Source organism: Numenius arquata, chromosome 2, assembly GCF_964106895.1.
Source record: "Numenius arquata chromosome 2, bNumArq3.hap1.1, whole genome shotgun sequence".
NCBI classification, from domain to species: Eukaryota; Metazoa; Chordata; class Aves; order Charadriiformes; family Scolopacidae; genus Numenius; species Numenius arquata.
The window spans coordinates 36216064-36242271 of record NC_133577.1 but is presented as its reverse complement, the minus strand read 5'-3'; the positions used below and the strand labels follow the sequence as shown (position 1 = coordinate 36242271).

The 26208-nt window shown below is 37.4% G+C and overlaps 1 protein-coding gene across 1 annotated transcript in view; it reads left to right on the top strand.

Annotated features, from left to right (window-relative positions):
• Positions 1–26208, top strand: part of RBKS (ribokinase) — a 69618-nt gene that overhangs the window by 2788 nt on the left and 40622 nt on the right. Inside the window, exons 2-4 of the mRNA XM_074144602.1 lie at positions 16059–16191; positions 21517–21580; positions 24201–24263. Coding sequence (XP_074000703.1) covers positions 16059–16191; positions 21517–21580; positions 24201–24263 — 260 coding nt within the window. The remainder of the gene's footprint in view (positions 1–16058; positions 16192–21516; positions 21581–24200; positions 24264–26208) is intronic.

The following is a 26208-nucleotide window of genomic DNA, read 5'->3' as shown; positions in this document are numbered from 1 at the left end:
TTTTGCAAGTTTGTCATTGATGCTGATGTTTCAGTTTGTGAAAGACAGGGACAGCAGTGATCACATTAAATGCCTGTCTATCACCCATTAAATAAACTAAATTAGGAGTGAGAGTCATGCAAAGGAGATCAGACACATTTTTGGACACATTGTGTTTGATAGGCATATTCACCACTCAAGACTAAAGCCTATCTTTCCTAGAAGATAATCATATTGATTGAGACTCTGCCAGAGCTAGACAATGCTATGTTATAACTCAAACTGATAAAATACCACGTTGGCCCTCCAGAATACAACCTTGGCCCTCTGTCTGGAAAGCTAGAAGCTCAGAGTGGCAGACGTTAAATGCTAAACATTCCCAGGTCTGTAGAGGCAAGGTACCGAAAATCAGTAAGATAAACTTCAAGCTACCATTGGACATGGTAGCCAGATTCACCACTAAAAAAGGTTAGCATATAATGTTTTTACTCAATACGGTAAACTAATGACTTAAAGAAGCATAACCTCTGTGTGAAATGGAAATGTACGATTTGAAATTTGCTATGTCTTATATAATGACTGAGAAGGAAAAGGACAGGGACATTCTGTTGAAGACAGTATTCAGAAGTAATTTTCAGAAATAATCGCATTCAGAAAAAAGAGTAGTGTGCCTTAAGATTCTTTTAAAGGGAAGGGGCCTAGTGGTTTATTTTAAAAACACTGTTCTCATTGGAAATTCTTTTCTCATTGTCCTGTAGCGCTGCAGTGGCAGAATGTGGCTTTTCTAAAGTGAATTTAGTATAATCAAAACAACCTCACGTACATACATGCAGTAAACCACACTCTTTTGCCTTAATAGGACCAGGAACAAAACATATTTGTGGTCACAATCACAATCAACACTTCATTGGCAATAGCAGGCAATAGTAGTAGAAAACAAAAACAGCTTTATTCTGTATGATCTAGATATCAAACCAGATGGGTACCATCTATAGTATTATTTAAATAGTTTCTTTTCTGACTAATATTTGCAGACTGGTCGTGGCATTGGCATTTTATTTCATATTAAATCAGGACAAGACTAAACATATAAACCAATGAGAGTCAGACACACTAAAACAATTAGAATAAACAGGAGAAACTTTGGCATGGCAATTGAAAACAGCAGAAGCAAAGAACAAAATGTAAGATGGAAAAACAGTCTTTGGATAGTCACAACAGCAACAGTTTTTCACTTTGGCTCAAGAGAATGAGGCCACAGCCCAAATACTGGAAAACTGTGTTTGTTAGGATGTTCAAAACTTGAAGTCTTACTTTTCTGTGGACTTCTTTCCTTCCCTCAGGTTGCTTTGTTCCCCGTAGGGAGTAGAACTAAAGTTTCTGCTGCCAGTCTCCTGTTGTAACAACCATTGTTAATAATTATTACAAGTAGTAAACTGCTTGACTGAAAGCATTCAGCAAGAGAAGAAAGACATGGCAGAAAAAGCATTGAGCTACAAAGCAAGACATTGCCTGACTGGAGTGGACAGTGATGACAAAGTCTCATTTGAAATTAACATCCCAGGGTGGCCTGATGAAGGCGTTGAATCATTTTCGGTTACTGAACACAATCTCTGCTTATCCAAAATATCCATTAGTGAGATTCTACATCTTCCTCTTAAGTCTCTAGTGGTGATTATTGTCAGCTGAAGTAAATGTCTCATTGGAAATGTCCATGATCCAAAACTGTATCTGTACTTTCTTTTTTGAAGTGCAGTATTTGGGACAATAATTTCAGGCTTTCTTGGTGGGAATATGGGACAGAATTTTCTTAGGTTCCTTTTGAGTGAGCAGGGAAAAGCTCACATATGACTTAATTTTCTTCTTTGCTTCGTTTCCAGGTCTTTCACATGTGTTCTCGTTTCCACCATTTCTCATGCATACACAGTCACCATGTTATAATGGTTTTTTTTGCTTTAGTGTTTTTTTCTGCTCTTCAGCTTCTCCTAGCAGGAGAGAATCCTTCAAATCCATTTCATTTATGTTTTTGTTTTTATCTGTAATGCTTCCCCTGCAGCAGCCACTCCTCATTCTAGTCAATCTGCTGTTGCCAGCAGCATGGGAAAGCACAACTGTGAAGGAATACAAGCTTAGTCCAGTTGAGGAAATTAATCTTTTGGATCCAGAGAAAGGCATCAAGGCATGAGAGAATGTGTCATCTGTGAATTGTTTAGTTTATGTAATAGTGAAAAATCTGGGCTTGATTTCAGAGCCTGTACTATTCCCTTGTCTTCTTCTCTGACCTAGCAAAGTTTGGATGTATAGTAAATGCAGGATGCGCAGGCCTTGTGTTTTGTTGTTCTGCCCTGATTTTAGAGGACCTAAATGTGGTTTAGAGAAACTCCTCTTTGCCTTCTCTGTCTGGCAGGAAGAAAGCTGTATTTTGGGGGCCCAAAAAGAAAAATGGGGTAAAAATCAAGTTGATCAAATCGTCGGTAATGAGATTCTGTAAGAAAATTGTGTTTTGTTCATATACAGCTCTTGAATGTTTGTAGTGACCCAGACACTGTGCACATGATGTGGGGCCTGAGCCAAGCTCATTCATGTTAAAAGCAGCTTTTGACTGCTGTAAACTTTGTTGTTAAATTGTCATCCTCTCCTCCTCCTCCCTCCCCCCACCCCCCCACGACCAAATCTGAGTGATCAGTTTATTTTACAGTGAAACACAGTTTAATGTTTTAGTGTGTTAGAAGTATCTGGTGTTATACTTCAGACCTGAACAGATTCCAACAAAATTCCTCCAACAAAATATGACAAAATATTGAAGGGGGAGAAAGAAGGAAAAATGTCTGGTTGCATGTTTCTTAAATTAACACGAAATAACTAGGGCAAGGCCACCAATGACTTTTTTTAACCCATTACAAGAGCTGCATTTGCAACCATGGTTATGAACCCCAAGCAAGAGACAGTGCGCCATTGATCCCAGCTGGCACTTTCTGAAAGAAACTGTTGTTTGTGCAACAGAGGATGCTGTGGGTCCTCGCTGAGAAGGACTGGTGGTGCTAGAACACCTGCTCAACACTTGTCTTTGGGTCTTATCCATGAAACCTTTTTTTTCACCTTCCTAAATGGAAATGTGGAAGTTTTAAAAGTCTTGGGAAATATGAATGTGAAACTGGTCACACAAAGTCTTTTAACTTAAGTGCAACAAGTGTTGCTTTCTGGATTCTATTTAATTGAAAACTCCCTGCCCTTTCATTTAATGTCTTCATTTTGTGTCCTAAGCTGCTGTATACTGTAATTAGGCGTGGTCATTCCTTCCAGATGCAATTCCATTTCAGCAATAACTAATATTACTCTTGTTTTTTAGACTTGTTTATTTAGTTCAGTTTTAATAGTATGCATTTAGTAATACTTTTGAGCTAAAGAATAGCCCTTGTGCTACTACAGTCAGGCCTATACTGCATGAGATAAAAGGCAAGGAAGCTACAATACTAACAGTGACAGCTCCCCAGCTATCCAGAGGCCCCCTGTTTTTCTGCTTCTCTTCCTGCCAGCTCTGGCTGCCTGCTTGCTTTCTGGAGTTTTCTTACATGTTTGCATGGCAAGGTTCAGGGAAAAACTCTGGTTTAGTCCTGCTATCTTCTCCCACCACCAGCATTTTGGAAGATATGGCACTCAGTAAGGCCTCTGTTACCTCCTCCTTCCCATGAATGAGTTCCCAGTTGTCTGCTTCTGTTCATACCAGCTGCAGTGTCTGGTCTGTTTAAGTTTGTAAATTGCTCTGAGATCTTTCAAGATGAAAGGTTCTACTTAAGTGAGATCATTATCGCCTTCTGCATTTCTCCACTCCCTGTTCTCGGCTCAAGCTTCTTGTCTCATCTCAACTTGGGGTCCTGCATAGTACTCAACATTCCCGGCACACGGCAACACAAAGCTTACACACAAATTTCAACTTCTAATCCTTGAGTTGTTTGATACCTCTCAGAGTACTTCAGAGCTGAAGGTTAAATATATGTATTTTCCTGAGCCAATGCCAAAATACTTAGCACTTGCCACACTGAGATCGTACATTTGCGTCTGACTTCATGTTATTTTGTGTGCTTCAAGAGACTGTATAGTTCTCTTCCTCCCACTTCTGAAGTACTTACTCATTCTAGGAAGCATTCCAGCTACGATGTTGTTCTGTGATCCTGCACTATATTCTTATACCCATACTTTGTTCATGTTCTTGTGGTTAAACTGCAAGCCTGTCAGGGCAGGGATTTCACTCCTGTCTGGAGTAGTGAACTTATGGAGTGGAACCCTGTCAGGAGTTCAGAGGGCTCTCTGTGTTCAAAGACTCTAGGCAGTAACATGGTGTTTGGACAGGAGAACCCCTTTTCTGTTCAGTGACACTTCTAGCTGTCATCTTCATCTTCCGTATTTTAACTGACTACTAAGAGAGTTTTTTCACTGTATAGTATCTGTGTTTATTCCCAATGTCATTCACATTCCAGTGAAATTTCCCTCTTTCCTACAAAAGTGAGGTCATCTTAAATCTGTGTTTATGATACTGCAGTCATTTCCATGGCAGTAGACTATGATATCATCAGTTGAGGATTATGCCTTTCCTATGTGTGTTAGCAATTAAAAATTATGGTTTGTGAGATAAAACTAGTATTTACCAAGCTTTTAGGTTTAGTCCATATGAGGCAGGGAAACTATTGCTTAATTCTCTAGAGAGTTCAATTGGGTAATGGAGTAAATGAATCCAGAAACATTTTGATCCTAGCAGGTGATAAGTTTTTGGGGGTATTTTTTTCTAATGGGAGAAGAAAATCAGCTACTCCATCTTGTGTTCTTTCACCTGGCAAAGAACACTTGTCTGAAACACCATGGTACTCATTGTTTTGTTATTCAGAGCTGCTTAAATGCTTGACTTAAAGTATCACAATTTTCTAGTCTCATTAGACTGGCATTTTTCCCCTTTGGAGGTCAGTAAGCTATTATAGACTACCCACAAAAGTAAAACAACGTGGTTATCAGTCTTTTCATCTTTTTAATGACTGCCCTATTAGCCAGCTATCAGTAGCTGAATCTCTTTGTTGAACCTTCCTAAGTATGTACATGCTCTCTCATGGGTTGGTGACAGCAGAGGCCAGTTACAACGCTGCGATGGCAAAAGAAAATTCATTTGTTTAAAATATAGCATCCAGTGTTAAAACAGTTGCTAATGCAGCGAGATGAAAATTGTGCATTCACATCGTAATTTATTTCAAATACTTAAGAATTTTTAAGCCGAGGAAGTAAACTTCTCTAAACAAGAGTGAGGAGAAAGGGAAAAGAGAGTAGATAAAAGTTTATAGAGAAAGAATGTCATCAGTTTAGGTGTTGCAACACAAGACAAAATTTGTAGCCATTTTTTGGTAATGTAGTTTAATTACAGAAATAAACTAAACCTGTGCACATTCAGCCTGTCTGTTTTCCCACATAACATAAACAAACTGATAAAATATCCATTTAAATAAACTGGGTCAGAACATTAGAAAACAATCTCAAAATGGTGTGCCCTAATTACATACAAGACTTCCACGTGTCTAATTTCACAGAAAGTCTAGGATGTGAATGGGTCTCCCTGAAATTATTACCATGTTAGTAACTACAGTAGAAAGGAATTCCTTTTCCTCTTGACATTTGTGGAAACGGAACCAGGCTGGAATGGAACAGAAGACAGACATACAGAATTATTCTATGTAGTTTTTTTGGAGACTGAGATTACTAATGCTGTAACAGACCTGGCCCATATTTACTGAGTGTGAGGTCAGGTTACAGCAACCTCCTGAGTGTGCAGCTTCCCCATCATTCTGCATTACTGCTGAGCCTTCATCTGTCTCTGAAAAACCCAGAGTGACACCTCTGAAGAAAATGAAGAGTCAGGAAATAACACCATCACGATCAAGGAAGAGGCTGTTGGGATAACAGCTTGTTTACCAATTTTCCAGTGTCAACGTCAGGAGTGAGGAGTTTGTGTTCATTTCTGCTACAGAAAGATGTCATTGTATTTCAGCAATGCACAATAGCATATGGCCATGGCTTCACATTATAATGTCCCACTTTACAGATAGTGCAACTGTTGCCTTTTGCTTTCTGTAGGGTTCTTAGACGTCTGTGCAGTTCCAAGTAAACAGCATGCAAAACAATGATACACTGGGCGTCAGCATTGTCAGTACTTCAGGGTATTCCTTGGGCTTCTGCTGAATCCCAATGATACAGATTGAATATTACGTTGTGTTATGAATGTACCTGTAAACTCTTCTCCAATGAATAGTCTTTTACCATATAATTCCCACAGCTTTTTATTGTTTTGGTTATTGTCCCTGCTATTATTGGAAATTCTTTTTGACTATTTAAAATAAAACATTTCTTTCCTTTTCAGTCTGGAGGTGTTTGCCATACAAGATTCACTACAGTCAAAAGGGAAATTGTCTAAACGAACTCTTTTGAAAATATTTGTCATAATAAACTGTTGTTAGGCACTGTATTCTAACACCCAACACTAAGAATATTGTATTTTCTCCCCCTTTATGAGCCACAGAATGATATGATTAATAGTTCTGTTCTGTCTTGTTAATGAATTACTTGCTGGCTGTACTGTTAATGGAAATAACCGTTTTCCTAGATGCATTTCTAGACATAAATATCTTTGGGTGAATTTTACTACTCCTGACAGTAAAGAGCTGCTGGCACAAATCAAAAGCTGCAATAAAAATTGTACAGAGTCGATGGTAACAAATTTGTGTAAAAACACTCCGGGCAGGCATATATATGATGTTGCCTCTAGGAGCTGTCTGAGCTGTTCTTTCCATAGGAGTTTACCAGTAAGGTTTTGTTTGCTTGTTTTATATGGCTCCAGTTGTTAGCCCCTATATCAAGCTGCAGTAAGTTATTTGATGCTGACATCCCTGGTTTCTTCCAGGCCTAATATCATATACTTTGAGCCTGAAGAAAATACAGAATGATTTTTCACTAGTGTGTTGCCTTAGTAGGTGCAGCTTTATAGAACATGTTGATCTTTGTGACAACTAATTATAAAATAAGGAGTTGGTAATGTTCCCAAATATATCAGTTGTGTTCTCTCCTGGGTTTTATTATTTCTACTAGATCAATAGCATGTCACCACCGAACCATCTATGATTTCCCTTTATTTGCCTTCACCTCTTCTTGTTGTCTTTTTACATCACATTTTTACAGTGCACTTTTTTTCTGTATTGCTCTTTTCCTGCCTCTCATCTTTCAAAAAATAACTTTTGCTTTCAAAGAATCATAATTCCTTTTCACTAATTTATTCCCTTTATCACTTGCAATACTTCCTATCCTCTCTCAGATCCCTGTTCATACAAAATGTATAAACTTTGATGGTATAAACAGCAGAAAGTAAAAAACGCGTTGGTCAGAGCTGAAAATAAAGGATGGAAAGGAATAGGAAAGGCAGACCAAGTTCAATACTCATGTGGAAAGACAGGCATTTTCCATGTTCTCAGCTGTAATGAGAGTGAATATGCCTGCCTTCTTCTAATTGTCTGATCCTGTTAGTATTTTTCATTGGGAATATCCTCAATATTTGATCAATATTTATTATTGTTATTATTATTATCATCATCATTGTCTTTTTTTTTTTTTTTCCCCAGAAAGAAAAAAGGAAAAAATTACCTGTTGGGAAAAAACAGGTGGTGTTTTTTCTGGAGCTCATAGTACTCCATATAGAGGCAGCAAAATTTTTCTTCAGTTTTCATTCCCTGTTGCTTGTTAAATTCTGGACAGTAATGGAGACACAGGAATTGTCCATCAGCAGGCATCACAAGCCAGTGTTATACAGAATTGCACCTTTCTGATTTTTAGAGATCTTCCTTTCCCAAGAGAGCTTAAATGATGAAAAAAAGAAAAGATACTTTCACAGTAGAGTTAACCTTGGCCAGCAAATCTCAGGCACCGCCGCCTGCACCCTGCACATTCTCATCTTTGCCCCACAAGACTTAATGTTCTTCTAATCCAAGATTTTAGTAGATGCCCTTATAATTAGATTGAACTTCAGACAAAGGGGGTTTTTTATCAGTGAATCAAGGATAAGATAGTTTCAAAGTAAAAACTTGTCTAGTGAAGGCACTGTGAATTTAGCCCTGAAGTGGTCAGGCAGTTGGACTGGATGATGGTTGTATGTCCCTTCAAACTCCTCTCCTCTCCTCTCCTCTCCTCTCCTCTCCTCTCCTCTCCTCTCCTCTCCTCTCCTCTCCTCTCCTCTCCTCTCCTCTCCTCTCCTCTCCTCTCCTCTCCTCTCCTCTCCTCTCCTCTCCTCTCCTCTCCTCTCCTCTCCTCTCCTCTCCTCTCCTCAAATATATTCATTACCTTTATTATCTATGATACATTGAGTAAGTATATTTAAACTAAATATGGTTTTGGTTATACTTTTCATTTGTGACCTATATGGATTCTGTAGGAAGCACTGTACTTTCAAACTTGGTGAAAAATATCATACTAGCCAAAATTATTGTCCTGGGTATGAGCTTTTAGAGCAACATCTTATTGAAGAAAATTATTAATATTTGGACTGCACTGTACTTCATCTTGATGACTATGTAGTGAGAACACATCTATGATGTTGCTCTTAATATTGTAGTGTATGAAGTACAATAAGCTTGTGTGCAAAATGCTTAGTGGTGTGTATGGGGTTCCTTTTTTATTTTTTAAATTAAAAAAAAAAAGACTGGGAAAGACTGATGACAAGATTTGTAGGGGGGTCAATAGGTCCTCTATTTTCTGCATGATAGTAAAGCAGAAGCAGAGATTACTTTGTTGATTTACTAGTATATAAAAAATTGTGATGACAAGAACAAGGACCCAGTGCCCTATCCACTCAACCATATTATTTCCACTTTGTTCATTGTTGTCTGATAAATCCTTCCTTTAAGAGGTAGAGAAAAGATTAATGTTCACATATGTCTTGTTTATCTTAATCTGTCCTTGGGCCTGTAAAGATCTCTCTTTTCTTGGGTTCCAAAGGTTGCTTTGTTTTGTGTTGGTTTTTTTGCTTTAACCCTGGTATTTCGTCATGATATAATATTCCGTTCGGCATAGGAACCATAGGCAGCCTTCTTTGGTCCTGGGTGAGCACAGCATGTTTCAGAGACAGTCTATTCTAGCATCGCCATCAGATTGCCTTGAAAATAATTATGTAACTGCACTTCCAAAAATAATATAATCGAGAGACATCAATGAAGAACAACGTGGGAGGCAAATAAAGTTAGAGAGTAGTAATTTTGAAAAATTCCACAATATTTCTTAAATACAAAACAGATGTTTGGTAAGAAGGATGGAATGTTTGCTGAGACTTAAATATCAGAAGATAGATTCATATTTGGGTTCTTTTGCAATCCCTTTAGAGCTTCAAGTTCAGAACTAAACATTCCACAGATGATGACTTCATCAGTGTTGTGCCCACCTTTTCCCAAGATTTAACTGCTAGTGACGTGAAGAAAAGTTAGAGGTTTGTTGTTTCGTGAGAAAGCTTTTTACTTTTGGCAGTTAGTCCAATAAGTAATTTCATTGTGTTGAAGGCTTCCTACTCCTAACATAATTTAGGAATTTTTATCTCTTGGCAATACCATAATTTCACTGAAACTAGTAGAATGTGCTGCTGTAAATGCTTCAGGACACTTATGTGGATGCCTTCTTGTTTGTTTCATCTTTTAATACCTAGGAGAGTAAAATTTGCTTCTGTGCAGAGGGTCAGCAGAAATGTTCATCAAAGTTCTTCTTGAAAAGCTATGGACATCTGTTCTCGTTCAATGTGTTACGAATTTTGATCTTTTTAAATTAAGGCTGTGATTGCACATAGAAGAGGATATCAGTCTTACGGCCCTCCTACCTGTGGTCTCAGCCACTCATTTAATTTTCTCCTCCACTAGAGATTTTCACCAGTTGTTTCAGTTCAGCTGTTTACCCATTCAGTAATGAGATCTACAAAACAGTTTGTCTTTTAAAGATATAGATATATATATATTTGTGTTGATAAAATACATTTTTTCTCTGATGGCAAAAATGATTGAAAAGATTCCTGCTGCTTGTACCAATTCATCATTCACTTGTTTGCATTGTGGTGACAAACTATAAATCCTGTAAAATCAAACTCTGAATGGACGATGGGGTAAAGCTTTTGCATCTCACTCTGCCACTGTGTTTCAGCACTGTCCTGCAAAGGGTCTTTCCTCTAAGCATCAATTATTTTTCCTGGTACCAGTTTGGGTAGTGTTTCTACACTGTTCATTACTGAGAGCTAGAGAGAGAACCCAGACCATCAAACATCCAAGCAATAACCAATTATTTGAATTGTCTGAAAAGTTATTTTTTTTTTTAAAGAAAAACTTGTCATGTTCAGGGACATAGGGTGAAGAAAAAACAGAGATTTTCTATGATTTCTAATTGTCTCTTAACAATTTTTTCAGTCATTAAAGATCTGAAGTGAGACCAAGAACCTAGAGCTGGATAGTCCCATACTTAAACCGAGCCATAGTTAACTAAATACCTGAGGTATTTTCTTTATAAATCTTAGAAGTTTTCTACCTTCCAATAAGATGTTTTAGTGGATTATTAAAAGGGATGAAAGCATATACGAGTCAAGAACATCAGATTTTTAAAAGAATTGTGGTCTTTTTGGCTCCATGTTATGGATACTTTCCCATAGCACATGTTCAAATCTTTAAAAATTAAGCTAGACAAAACAGAGCAAGGCTAAACCAAAATGCCAAGCCAGATCCAAAAGAGGTCTGAGTTTTTTTCACCACAATGTTGTACTAATATTCCTAGTTAGAGGCAAGAATTGTTCTCTCCTTTGTATTTGTTCAGTTCTGAGAATCATGAAAGCCCAGTAAATTGTGCGTACTAGACAGTGGCTAGTTACACCTACTCTAATCTCACAGGGATTTTCCCCATTTTAGGGAATTCCCAGAAGGGGAGAAAGAGCTGGTTTTGTTCAGTGATTCAAAGAGCAGAATCAAAGCTGAATTCTAGACATTTACATTATATTCCTCTTTGTTAAGACATTGTTAAATGCAGTATTTCTGCTGCTATTTTGGTACCCCTGATTATCTTCACCTTTCTTCAGGATTAAAAAAAAAGTCTGAATGTTTCTTTTGGTACTGTGTACATGACAGTCTTCTTAGATAATGTGTTATCTAATCTAATGTACAAATTCTTTTCCCCTCTGAGCTGCCTGATGAGAATATTGTTTTCCTTTTTTTTAATGGAAAAATATTTATGTACTTTTCTATTTTCCTTTCTCATGCACATGTCATTTCTTACTGCTACTTTATGGTTTTCTTCAACAAGTCTAGTGAGCTAAGTATACTGTACTACCTAGTTAAAACTTAGTTACGTAGCATTCAGTGTTTTCAACACACAAGGTAGTAACGAGTCAGAGTTTCAACACTGGTGTAGGGCAGCCTGGCTGTACTGCTGCCAGAGAAGGCAGTCCTGCTCCTCCCCTCACACGCCTTCTCCTCAGTCCTGCAAGTTCCGGCCCACCCTGGCTGCTGTACAGTAAGTTGGACCAATTTGCTGATCCAAATTAAAATGACCCTTTTTACAGAAATATTTTGAATTAGGAAGCTCTGTAAGCAATAAAAGTAATGCAAGAGAAACAGTGGGAAAATGCTGCTGGGGGGAGGGCATGGTTTTACATCAGCTTAAGCTAACAGTAATACATCCTTATACTACTTTCATGTGTTGAAAACAACGAATGGACACTGGTTAGGTCAAGAATCAGAAGCAAACCATGATTAATTTCAGGATTGATTTATGCAAATGCTACTAATACACATATCTTCCTTTTCCCTCCTTCCTTCTTCAGACTTTCTATCTCTAAATATGATCTAGTCACTGCTTAGGTGGGAACTTTTCAAGAAAACCCAGAATACCAGGGAAAGGGGCATTAATGACTCAGTAAGTTATGCTTTCACCTCTGATTCAGTGCTTCAACACAGTAGTAAAGAGTTCTGTTCTGTTTCTAATGCCATCCTTCTGAAGGGATGTCTGTCTAAAAATACAAATGCTAATCAGCTCTAGCCTTTAAGGGAACTTGTGGCATGCATTTACTGGAAGAGAGGCTTGAAGTTACTGCAATGGTGAAATTTTTATGTGCGTACTTTTATTCATCCCAAGCCTCTGAAACATAAGTGGGTATAAGATTGTTTATTTCCCATGAACAAATGTGGGCAGCATTGCCGTGCACTTTACATTTAAATATTGTTTTGAAAAAACTCAGTTGAAATTCTGAGTGATTATATTCCTTTATTTGTAATGTCAAAGTATTTCAGGATGCTTCAGTCTGAACTTTCCTCTATAAATATGATTCACTAGTACACTGCACAATTTGTAGGACATCTTATATAGTAATTTTATTTTTCCCATCTAATCAGTATTGGGGGTTTTAAAGTTTAGTTCCTGGTTGCTCATGAGACACAAGAGCTCAGTATCCTTTGTACCATTTATCCTCTCAAAGCTGAGCAGAATTGATCACATAAGCAAAGAGCAGTCTGTTGGATAGCAACTTAAATTAGGTTTTTCAGGTCAGTGTTTTCAAATTATGTCAAAGTTGTAAATGGCTTTACAGAACATTTTATATAACAATTCTGAAAGCCCATGTGATGGTTTTTCTAATTAACTTATTTAGCCTAGTTTTGGAGTAACATTAGCTGTTTCATCACTTTTAGGCTATTTTGAGTACTCTTTGTGGCACCATCAATAAGCCAAGAATTTATAGGGTTTCTTAATCATACGGATTACTCATCATTGCTTGCTCATAACAGAAGCTCGAAATGCTCATTAAAATTGTCTGATGTGAATCAAAAGTTAGTATAGTTGCAGAATTAAATGACAAGACAATAGCATTATATTAGAAAAAAAATATTATTGAATGCCTGTTTCAGTGCAAGTGAAACCTCCAGGCTTATATATAGATCAGTACTCTGAATTTGCTTAATATGGAAAATAAGAATAGGCTTCTGGAGTGGAGAATTGGTCTGAAAGGAGTGGCGATCATTTCTGAAATGTAATAAGGTGGGGGGTTTGTTTACAGTGAGCTACAGGAATTTGCTACATGTTCTTGCCTAGTCTGTTAGCTTGCTTTTATAATTGGCTAATTATAAATCACTGTTCCGACTTGATCCTTTGCCCTTTGCCTTGTACCTTTCCATCAAAACAATAAAAAAGGTCATCTCCCTGTCTTCAACAAGCTGTTTGATTCCCACAGGCAGTTGTTATGCCATGCTGCTTGAAATATTGAGGCCCAGATTTTCATCTCACCAAGCCTGTTTTTTCACCAGTGCAATTATGATGCTTCCATTGGAGTTGCATGTTGATGCCAGCATAACCGAGAGAAGAATCAAGTCGTGGTCTGGTCACTGTTAAAGCAAGAATATGAATGGTGGAATGTACTTCTTGAAAATGCATGTGAACTCAGAGCACGGCGCTATTAGCAGATATTTGCTGGGATGTTGCAATTGTTAATCTTTGTCTAAAAATATATTGCTTTTTGTGGAAACAAATTCTATTTAGAATAGGCTGTAATCTCTGAAAAAACACCCTAAGGAAGGAAAATTAATTGAGACTTGAGATCATTTTTATACTGCAGAATTTAAATGAGAAGACAGTGTGAGCCAGTGGATTGAGCTGATCTCCATTTTTGGTTTTGCCACTGACTTCTTGGCTGACCCAAGGCACAAAAAGGCAAAATGACTTGCCTAAGTTTCACACCCACAAAACAGGAATAATGATATTGTTCTGCTTTCTAAAGTGTAGTGAGATCTGTGGATGAAAGGAATTATACAAGAGCTGCTATGACTATTTCTTACCAAGGCTGGGTGAAACAACTATTCTTTAGTGAATGGCACATAGTTTTAGAAGTGTGCGTGCAGTACTCGGGCACTAGCTGAATAGGAGCTTCCTCAGCTGAGTTTTGTGGCCTTCATTCTCTGGCCCACAACCATCACTACTTTGGCTTCCAATGGTGAAAATAGGGATAAATTATAGATGCTACCATTAATAAACGTTATTTATCTACACTCATTACACGTTGTTCCCTGAAACTTTACAGTTACTCATTGTTGTAAACAACCTGCCAGATGCTGCTGTGGGCAAACAGTTTTAACTTAGCAGCCCTTTCCATATATATGTATAGGGTACCAATAAGTGTACTTCTAGAAAGCTGTTATGTTTTTATTTAAAATGGTTTAAACATTTTCCAACAGAGTGTTCCTGGCTCTGTCTCTCTGGAAACAAAATGAGTGCCATTAGCTATACGTGTGAGCCTTCTGGGGTTTCTCTGGGGTTTCTCTGTTGTCAACCACACGAAGTAAACCTGCTGGCTGGGTATCATAGCCTCACACTAAAATCTGGGGTGCTCTGTTAGCAAGCATCCCTACTTAGAGTCTGCATCCCTACCTGCATCTCTCCAGAAACTGTAACTACTGATGAAGCACAGACTCATAACAACTCATTCAAAGCAAAAATCTTAATTTCTGGGAGCTCAGGACTTGTTTGGCTTCGGTTGTTTAATTTTAGGTTTTCTTAGTTTCCTAATGAATTTAAACCTTTGGATGGATGGATGCTGGAATTGAAAATTAGTAGAAAAAAAATGCTTGCTTTTTGCTGAGAATTTTCAGTGAATCAGGGTGTGCTCTGTCATTAAGTCCATAAAATTTTGCAAACACCAATACGCCCCAGAAGTTGCAGCATAAACTCAGAAAGTAATATACAGGTATTATTCATATTCTTTTCAAAAAGCACTCTGTAGTGATTTGCTAGTGCAGAAGTATGTCACCTTTTTTCTGAATTGGAGGGCTGGCAATTTTGAAGCTGTTATAAGATGTATTGGTAAAATAATGTTATAAATTGTCAAACAGAGCTGAAGTTAATCTCTTCCTCATTATGGCAGATTCCTCTGCATTCTTTCAGGCTTCCCTTCCCCACTCTCCCTTTCTTTCCTGCAGACTTTTGGAAATCTGTTTGAGCTGTCATTGACTGAATGGATTGCTAGTACATTGTAGGAGACCTTCCTTCCATATGTGTTATGAACTTGTTTGTAGCTTAAGAGATAGAAGGAATTCCATTTTTAAAGCTTGTGCATGGAATGTATGGCTTGAGGAGGCAGAAATTTTGATAATCTGAGTGTTGTAAACACAGCTTTGAGTTATGTATTTTAACAGAAGTGGCAAAAGTAAGCTAGCTTTTTGCATTCAGGGAAATTCTTCCACATATTCTCAGTGGTATCTTTCCTTCCTTTCAACTTTTGCTGGAGATAGCAAGCATCTGGTAGGGTTAACAAAATTACAGTTTTGTTTTGTTTTTTCCAAAATGGAAATTAAACCAGAATACGCTTCTGATGGGTCTCTGCTTGTATTAGTGCATCTGGTTCTGGGCACCCATCCCCAGAAGGATGTAAATGTAATTGGAGTGCATTCAAGAAACAGCAAAATGCTGAGAAGTTGTAAAGCTTGATTTGTAAGAGAAAAACTTAAAAAAGAAAAAAGTTAACTATGTATAGTTTGCCTGAGTGACAGCAGAGGGGAGAAAGGTTTTGATAATGATCTACAATTTTGAGGGGTGTGAACACTAACAAAGTGAAAAATTACTTAGGGTGGTTCAAGAAGGTATAATTAAATGTAATGAAATTAGATGAACAATATGTAAACTTGAGCTGAATGTTACAGTAAAACAACATGAGCATTGAGACCTATAGATTTATTATTTATCTGTATTGAGTTGGCACAGGGGAATCCCAGTCAGGGGCCAAGGGCTTCTTTTCCTGTAGAAACATGAAACACGAACAAAAGAAATGCAGTCCCTCTCTTGAGTAATAAACGAGAAGCTTGACTAGGTGGCATATAAGGAATAAACTTAAACTGGTGGGATGTGGAGTAGAGACCCTGAAAGGTCTTTTGAGTTTCTTTTGGTCTTACTGGCTGGCTGTTGGACCATTTAGGATTATAAGAATGTAACTCTTATTTTGAAGATGCTTGTTATTTTCAGTCACTAATGTATGTAAATATTGCTTTAAATTGGAATAGCCTTACTACACGATTGCCAAGAGCTGGAGAAACTATCCTTGGACATAAGTTTTTCATTGGTTTTGGTGGGAAAGGAGCCAACCAGTGTGTCCAGTCTGCTCGACTTGGGGCCAAGACCTCACTGATCTGCAAGGTAAGCACTGACTTGCTCTTGGATTACAGCTGAATTATATGTTCATGCAAATTCCAGTAAACCTTTAAGTGACTTACAGAAAAGTTTTTGGGTTTGTTTTTTTTTTTTTTTTTCTTTTTTAAATCCCTCTCTAATTCCCTTTTCCTTATTTCAGCTATTAATTTAAGCATGGAGGACACTGTTCTAAGAACACTGCCAGAACCAAAGACTAGTTGGCTAGAGATCTGGCAGAAATTGCATATAAAGAAGGATTGCAAAACTTTGATTGATGTACCATAGAAAAGAGAATTGGAGAGAATTTGTGATGTTCAAAATTAAAGTCATCTTGATTAGACTCTCCTCTTTATGTTCCCCACTGTTACAATGATCAGGGCTTCATTGATGATATTCAGGTGCTAGGCACTATAGTCACTCTGAAATTCACTTTTTAGGTGGTTAAAATCAGACACGTAACAAATTTGAGAAGGAATGTAAAACTTTGTGCTTCAAGGGTTAAATCATTATCACTTACTTGAGATTAGAATGAGGTGTTCACGTCCAAATTCTAGCACCTTTGTGTGCTATGGGATTTTTTTGCCCACTTTTCTGAAACATCTGATATACAGCAGTTCTAAAGCTGACTCACAGAACATGGGGCTGATTCAGCTTGGCAGATGCTATATTCTTACAATGCTTTTCTTTGATTTTTGTCATTAAACATTATACGTTTTGAGTGATCATTACTAAAGTCAAGATCAAATTTTTTCTCTCTGTAGCCTTATTGTCTATCCTGTAGATGAAACTTCAAATTGACTGGACGTATTTTGTTATTGCCATAGCTGGGGAGGATGCTAAATTTGTTGTTGGATCATTGTCTGACAGGGATTTTTTGACAAGTACTGGAAACAACTCAAGGAAGCCTTTCTCACTGGTTTTCCAATCCAGTATTTAGGCTAAAGAATGGTAGCTATAAATCTGAATTAACACCTGCAAGCATTTCTGTGGGTCATTATCACTAGTGGTTCTACAGTGTGAGCTTTTTTTATATTGGCAATGTTTGTGCTTCTGCAATATTGTGTATATTTGATCATCTTTGCATTCAAGAACGATCAGATTCAAGTACAAGATGAACTGGCAATGAATTCCCTGCTAACATTTCCTGCTAAATGTTAAAGGGTTTTTTTCCACTGAAAGTGTGAATTTTGTTTTCTTTTTTAATGCTCTAGCCTTTGCTCAGTGCGTACATGTTTTGGGAAGCATTTGCATTCCTAATAAAGTTTAGCAGTTACTGTAATTTCCAATTACTTTCCAAAATTTTATTTATTTCAGTTATTTCTTTCTTTCTGATAGGTATTTATTGGAGAAAAGAAACAGCAGAGAATGACTCTTAATATCCAAAAATGTTAGCAGTTTTTATTTTTAAAAGTCAGTATTTACTTTTTTAATTAAAAATGCACTTTATAGCCTCAAAAAAAATAGTCTTATCTCATAGCAGTACAGTCTTATATCTGCATAGGTCAATGGGATGTAGTATAAAGTTTCTTGTTGAATAAAATAAGAAGAGTCAGGCAATAATGAGCCATTACAATTCAATTCTTTTTACTTTAACAAGTTATGTTGAGTATTTGGTGGTTCTTAAAGCCAGATAGCCCCTCACACACATGCTCTGTGCTCAGTATTATGCTTATGCTTTTGTCATAATTCCCAACATTTTTAATCCAGTACAGGTGCAACAATTGCTTCTACAATCTGAAGTTCAGGGATTGCAGTCGGCATTAGTACTAGAGGGACATTCTGCTGGAGCGTGGCATCCTCTTACGAGGACTGTGATTTAGACAGAGATGTCCTCAACAAGAGTAGAGGTAGACACATCAGGTGACAAGGCGTTCTTCATACCTCTAAAATGTAAGAGAACCAGTGACTATCTGGTGAGGGTTTGAGAGAGGGAGTTTTAGAATGACTTACAGTTACGATTAGATGTGCCACAGAATGCTGTGGAGTTTAATGTAAAATCCAAGTACTGAGTTTGAGTAGTGGAAGTGCAATCAGTGTTCTACTTTCTGCCTGGATATCTTTTCAAGTGGCCGGTGTTACTCTGGGTTATCAATATGTATCACAGTATCAGTCTTAAAGTCCTCTTCAAAACTTGCTCAGCATGGTAAAACAATGTATTGATGGAATAGTTGCCACTTCAAAAAGACAAGAAAGACAATTGTTCAGAGAAATGTATAGGGTTACTGTCAGGGAATTAAAGGAACTAAGCAAATAAATTAATTGTTTGTGTTTATACAAGAACCCTGTTGCAGTACTGAAAAATGCACAGTGGTATTGAGAGACTCTAAACTCCCTAAACTATTCTTTTTCTTTTTTTTTTTTTTTTTTTTATAGTGGCTGTTACAAAATAATAAAATCTTTTAAACATCCTAGATTAAGACAGTGGAGAGATGTTGGTCTGAAAGACATTGTATGTGCTGAAAAAAGTCCTGTTTTACTTCTGACAAACAATTTGGAATGATCCTCACTGGACATTGATGTCACTAGCCTGATATTGCATATACTAAATTCTACTTAAGCCCCAGCTGCATTGGATTCCTACTTAAAAATAGGAAGTGTTGTATTGCCATGCTATGGAGTCTTCTCTCTTTACATGATCTGTAAGCCAAATTTAAGTTAAAGTGCTGTAAGCCTGAATCCTCACTTCATTGTAAGAACATAGCTCTATCTCAGATGCAGCCCAAAATATGATGCATATCTTCAATTATTCTTTCTTTTTATATTACTATCTCATACTTTTGCACCTGTTTAATTCCCTAAGCAATAAAAAGTGTAAACACTCAAAAAAAAAGAGCGTATAGAATAGATTCAACAAACAATTGTCAAGAGGTATGTGTTTTGTAATTAATTTTCAGGTATAGATGAGTTTGATTCTATAAGCTGCTAAAATTTTAGCTGCTATGATGCCAGCCAGCTCCCTTAGCTCCGTGTGGAAAGCACAGTAGTAAGCAGGGAAACCCCAGACTGAAAAATACTGATGAAATTCCACTCATTCTAGTATGCAAACTATGTGACCATAATGCTTGTACAAATAGCTGTTGTTAAGAACTCAAGAAAGAAGAAATGCTATTTCAGACATACAATTTTCTGTGGCCAGCAGACTAAGGCATTTGTTTTTCTGTGTAGCCAATAGTCCATCTGGCAGAGTCTGAGCAAAAGCAAAAAATATTTAAAACAATGTTATATAATTTGACATGGTCAGTAAATATGCCTTTAATCTAAAACAAGTCTGATGCCCAATACTCTGTCTTCCTTGGGGGTAAAGCCTGAATGGAAAGATAAGCTCTTCAAACGCACTAGGATTAACTGGATTGGATGCTGATGAACTAACATGGAAAAAAGTTTCCAGAGGAGAAGGACCTCCATGGAGACCCCTCCAAGGGCTTCCCTCCAGCACAGGAGATGTCTTGCTTTGAGCAAAGTACCACAGCTGATCTCAGTTGTTATGGCAGTTGAACAATAAAGGATGCCTGTCTGTCAGTTATGTAGGACCCAGAGCTGAAGGAGGGAAGTTTCAGTTGAGCTTTTGGAAAATGGTTATGAAATATTTCGTTGCTGAAATAACTGAGCAAATCCTGGGATTTGTGGCAGAAGCTTTGTAGCAGCGAGGGAGGGAGAGGGTGATACCATCCAGGCAGAGCGCATTCCAGTAGTATAACTCTTAGGCTGCAGAGGTGCGCACGGCTCAGGTTTAAATTGCAGATGGCTGCAGTCATCCAGCCTAAAGCAGTCAGAAGATGCAGCTTCTGACAACCCGCCCTGTCTGGCAAACTGGGAGTAGTCAGAGATGCAGAAATATTCTAATATGCAAACAATGAATAACACAGTGACCAAAGTAAATGTTGTTGGGTTTTTTTTTCCATGTACCAGAGGAATGTTCCATCTGGTTAGGCTGTTTTGACCTAAATTGCCTGCCTCCTTTGGTAAAATACTGCGACTATCCCTAATAATGCTTTAATAAATCCCTTATAGAGGTTGTAGGAAATGAAAGTATGTTTCAAAACATGGTTGTGCAATAGAATATGTCGGGAGAAGGATTATCCATCGATGACACTTTAAATTTTAGAATTCTGAATCTCAGGGTTTGATTGTTGTGATCACTTGTTCGTATTGGGCCTTCTAAAGGACTGAACTTATAAATAGACAAATTTCTAACAGAAGGCAATAGAGGCAGATGCTTTGTGCTTCCAGTAACTCAAATACAGTGTTAACTATTTAGTGCTGTTTTATGAGAAGGCGGATCATTAGTTAGATCTCCTCATGTAATTCCTTCATTGTCTAGACTGTGACCAGGATCTTGATTTGGCTTCTAATCTGAAAGATGGCTTTTTTTTCTCTTGCAAAAATGCTTGCTGTAGCGTCGGTCAGTCTTTGATACCTCTCAGACACACAACTTGCTCTTGGAAGAAGGAGCACACACTATGCATGCTGAAGACGTAGGCTAAAACTGGTGAATTAAAAGCTATGTTGGTTTTATAAATATATTTTAAATGCTATTTTGACATTAAGCAAGCTATACCATTTTTTTGTCCATATAGCTCATCTCCTTTGTTCAGCTTGTGTATGTAACAAAAGGAAATGTTTATTAGTCTGAATAAACAGCAAGCAGAATTCTGTTCAGCTAAAAGGATTAGTGGAGCTGAAATTACAAACTCTTTAACCTGCTGTTAGAAAAACAGTAGAGCATAGCTTGACTCCCTGACTCAACTTGGTCTGCTGTTGCTGAATAAAACAAACAAAAAATGTTGAATTTGTAAACAGTACATTTAGTACTGAGAATTATAGAAATCAGCAATGCCATGTTTATCATCACTTTCTAGACCATAACCACAGTTTGATATTTTTCCACCAATGAAACTTGAAGTAGAAAATTCAAGATATGAACTGCAATTAAGGACACCAGAGTTGCTATAAATGCTTTCAATTCAAAGCTGAATAATGATCCAGTACAAGATTCAGTACACTTCCAGATTTTACAATCCCCAGAAAGCTTCAGTGTCAAAGGAGCACAGTGGTTTTAAAACAATGACACTTGAATATAGTGCCATGGATGTAGGGGGAAGTTTTGTAATAAAGGAGGAGAAAACTGCAGAACACTATTCCTACTGTTAATTAATGCTACTAATACATTTTTACTGTTATTTATAAGTTTATTATTTATTAATAAGGCAAAGTGTTGCAAAACAGAAAGTGTTGAATTCAAATTACATTAGGCCATTCTGTTGTAAAAGATGATCTATCTATCCTCTCACCTTTTTACAGAGAAAACCTATCCTTTTATCTTTTTTATAGGTTGGGAAGGATTCATTTGGCAATGATTATGTTGAGAATTTGAAGAAGAATGGTATTTCTACAGGTAAAATTTTACTTTAAAGAAACCTTCTGTATTATTTTTAAGCTTTAAAAATTGGTAGTGGAGAATTTCTTATTTTATTGTCTTATTAGATGTGTTTTACTGTTAAGAACTATGAATAATTGTTTTGACACAACTGGCAGGAATGAATGAATATGGGTGAAAATATGGGTATTTTGGAAATCAGCTGTACCACTAAAAATAAAATGTAATGTTATTACCTCTAAGTCTTAGATGATTACATCAGTGCAAGTCACCTCAAGATAACTTGCTGTTAAGCAATTGTTTAGGCTGGCATTAATGATGCCTGGTGAGAAATTGAAAAATCCAGTCTGATTATTCATTCTCAATTTCATGTTAGGAGGGGAGGGATAGAGTGGAAATGCATTTGTCAACTCAGTACATTTCACCTCTGTTTTGTGAAATGACACATGCAGTTATTTTAGAGGCTGCACCTGATATTTCTTAATACACATGCCAAAATCAATGTTAAAAGGCTTTCAGGAAAAGGGAAAATTAAGCCTTCACAATATTCTATTATCTTTGCGCCTTTGTAACCCTAATTCTCTCTCTTGTGTAAATGTATTATTGTGTACTGCTTTACTACACGATCACATTTTTGTCTACATGACTCTTGTCTCCTTCCGGGCGGACAAGGATGGACAGATGCAATCACTAAATGGCAATTCAATATTCTGTTTATCTTTTCTGTTTAATGTGCAGCCAGAAGCTTAATTTACAGCATTATACAAATCGTGCTTTAAAGACAGAACTATCAGTGTTTTGTGAGCTATTTTTACTATGCTTATCAGTATAGCATCTAAATATTTCACAAATGTATGTACAGGTTTATTCACTGCATATCTTCCCATTTATGCAAGAAATCAGGCAAGGATACCATAAAAACAGTGTCTATTAGTGTACAGTTCTAAATCTTTCCAAAGCATGCCTACCTCGTGAATAAAGTCTTTTATCATGTAAATAAAGCTAGATAGATCAATTGAAGGGTTGGAACATTTAGGTCCGAGGTACCAATTTCTGCTGATTGAGTTAAAAATATCCCAGAATGGTGCTGATCAACCCTGGAGGAAGACAGAATATACTGCTGGTGAGGCTGGTCCAAGATCCCAACTTGCATTCCAAGATTTGGAGGCAAGGGTGACTCAGTGTGCACAGACTTTTTAGCTTAGGACTGTCTTATTTCAGTCCTTGCCTTTTCATCTCAGTTTAATCCTTGCCTAGCCTATCCCTGTTGTTCTACATGAGGATCCTGGGTATTGGGTGAAAATCCTTGCCATAATGCCGGTTCTGCCAACTTTCATATCTTGTATCCTTGATGTATGTCTTCTTTGTTTACATTTCTCCTCTATTGCCTAACATACCATCTTACACCTTTTCTTTCCAGTTCCAGTCTGTTTCATAATTTTCCCCTTTCCCAGTCTTTCTGTCTTCCACAACCTCTCAGCTGCCCGTGCTGCTCAGACCATTTAGATCTTTCCTGATGTGTTATTCCCTGTCCCACATTTGAACTGGGAAGCTTGCTGCTTGTGCTGCTTTCTGCAGGAAGGGCACTGAGAGCACAGAAGACACACGCTCTCTGCATTCAATTCCAGTGTGCAGACCTAGCTCATGGTGAAAAGAAGCTATAATTGCAAGGAAAGTTCTGCTCCGACCCTTGTAATTCTGAGCTAGATAAGGGTACCTCCAGGGCAAGTACCTGCAATACTTCAGCAAAACTGAATAAGCATGATGTTACGGCCTTTTTTCAGCCCTGTTCAAATTTGAGCAGATTTTTAAATTGGTCACGAATGGCACATCTTGAGAAAGAAGCCAACCTTTGCCCAGCATCAAGTTCATGTTCTAAAATGTTATAACACCAGAGCTTCTTAAACAAAAGGTCACCAGAATTTGTGTCAAATAAAATAGTAGATTTTTCTCAAATACAGTCCTTGGGAAAAAAAAAAATCCCTCAACTTCTTTGACAGTTTTCTACTACAGTTCTACCTAAAAAAAAAACCCGACCTGTCATAGAAAATTTCGGACCGCTGGTTAATATTTAAAAAATTTGCTGACAGCTGAAAGCAGGTTCTTATAGTAGTAAATATGAAAAAATCTTTATACTAGACAGTGCTGCCAGCTTCACTTCTAGTTAATTTATCTGAATAATAATCCAAAGAGGAAACATATAGCCTCACCACTGCCTTCATGGCCCATGTTAATATTACTGCTGAAATGCAAATCTACAGAGAATTCAATGCTGTGTTGTTTTAATATTTTCTTTTTCTCCAGCCTTGACTCTATTGTTTCATTGGATAAAAGAAATACTTCCATGTAGGAGTAGTGTGCCTGAGAAGGCTGTATAAATAACATGCTTTCTCTAAAGCAGAGATGTAGCCAAATTAAAGAATGTTGGACTCGCATTTCTGTTTTGTGGGTGTAAATTAACACTTTTTGTTGTTGTTAGCTTCTCTGGCATTGTTGCACATGAAAGAGTAATTAGCATTTTTAAATTGCTGGAGGTTATGGGTTCATTTTAGATTTAATTCAATTAAACTGCATCACATGCTATTGGTTGAAAGTAATGTATTGAACTAATGCATGCTGTAACTTTTCCCTTTCTTAGCATTTGTAGGTCAGACTACAGATGCTGCTACTGGAACGGCTTCAATAATTGTCAACAGTGAAGGTACATATTTCTACTCTGAACTGTCCTCTTTGTTCTGCCTCTACAGCCATAAAAGAAACCTTTGCCTTGTCACTGTGAATTGTGGAATTATTTTTTCTACATCTTTCATTTTTTTCATGAACTACTCATATTTCATTACACTTTCTTTTATTACACCAGTGTTGTAGGATGAGGGGCCTAAAAGCAGCAGAGTCAGACGCTTGGATTAGCAGTGAGAGCCATAATTCAATCAACCGGCCGATCTATCTAATTTTACACTGGCGAGAACACACAGTGCAGCAGAAGGTTAAAGCTCTCCTTTTCCGCCACAACTTACCTAGCATTTTTACTATGAGGAAAGGGTTTGCCTCCTCAGCATACTGAGTCATTATGGCCTGAATCAGGAAAAGGAATTGTCCTTAGTATAAGTAGAAACATTTATGTTGATCTTGGAATATTACCACAATTCTTCATCCCAAGTTGGATCTGCAGGGATGAATACACAGTGAAATGGCATATTTGTTTTTTCTGTGTTAATTTTCCTTAGCCTAGGCCTTTGTTCTCATATTGCAGGGGAGGAAAAAGGTTTGGCTTGTTTTCATATTCTTCTTCAAGATTGCTGAATTAACCTCTGAAAAATTTCTGCTTATCTTTTCCTCAATAGCAAGTTGTGCTATTGAGAGCTCTTAGGAGAAGTACATGTGTCTGGATCAAAATTTAGAGCTCAGGGTTGATAATGTTTATGCAAATATAACAACGTAAGTGTGACTGGATTAGTTCACTTTTGGTGCAGCTAAGAGCCTTCATTTGAACAGTTACCACAGCTTAGCTGACACATCAACTTAACAACCTGATGGTAGTACACTGGGCTACAGCTCAAAATGGGAAAGGTAACATGACTATTCACTCCAGGAGCAAACCTAGGAAGGAACTGTGACAAAAGGCAAGTCTACACAGGAACATTCAGAAAAATTAGGCAAATAACTTGGAGATGTGAGTTTAATTATCCCTAAGTAAGATTAATCAAAACCGTACATGACAGCTCTAATTCAGAAATAAGGTAGCTCCAAAACATCGAATAAACTGGATACTTGCCTCTTACTTCCACCTCCTTCTCTTGGTTTGGGTCAGCAGGTAAGTTACCAGAGCAACTCTTAAGAACTTCTTTCTTATGCCACATACAGTCACTACTCTGGCCATTGTAAATGGGAGAGACAGTGAGAATCCAGTAGGACACTGTAACCTCACATGTAACCATGTTTTGCAGTAGGTTTGCTTTGCAGAATAGTTGAATAAGAAGATGTTTTATTGCTTCCCAATTCATATGCATGGTCAACTAAGCTAAATGTAGTCTAAACTTGAATGAACAGAAGATGACCTGTTAAAATTACACCACCATCCTTTTTTTTGAAGGATAAGGAACAAAACCATCTTGTGGATCTAAAAGCTTTATGAGCACCAGGAAAGGAAAACTGATTGTTCAGTGCCATGAGGTTCACTGTGGGCTATCTTACATGTTAGTGTCAGTGTGAACTGTCTCTGATAGTCTTGTGATTGACATAGTGAGATGAATAATGCATAATGTCATGTAGTTTGTTTCTTTCAGAAAATAAAAAATCCTACATGCAGTTACCGCTGGTCTCAGATTTCACTTAAAATCTAGTAGAAGAGCAAACCTGGTCAGAACAATGCTGTAAAGCAAACAGATGCACAGAATTGGTGATGGTTCTGGTTGTTACTTCTCTCCAAAACCGTCTGGCGCCCGAATTGAGTAAATTGCAATAAAATAGCAGTACTTACGTGCTTTGCTGTTGCAGGAGACACTTTTTTTTTTTTTTTTCCCTGTAGAAACCTGGCTGATTTGACCTAAACAGGTTTTACAGCGCTTTTCAAAGGGCTTGTCTACACATGCATGTTTTACCGCAGTAGTTGTGCTGGCATAGCTGAAACACCGCAGCATTCAATG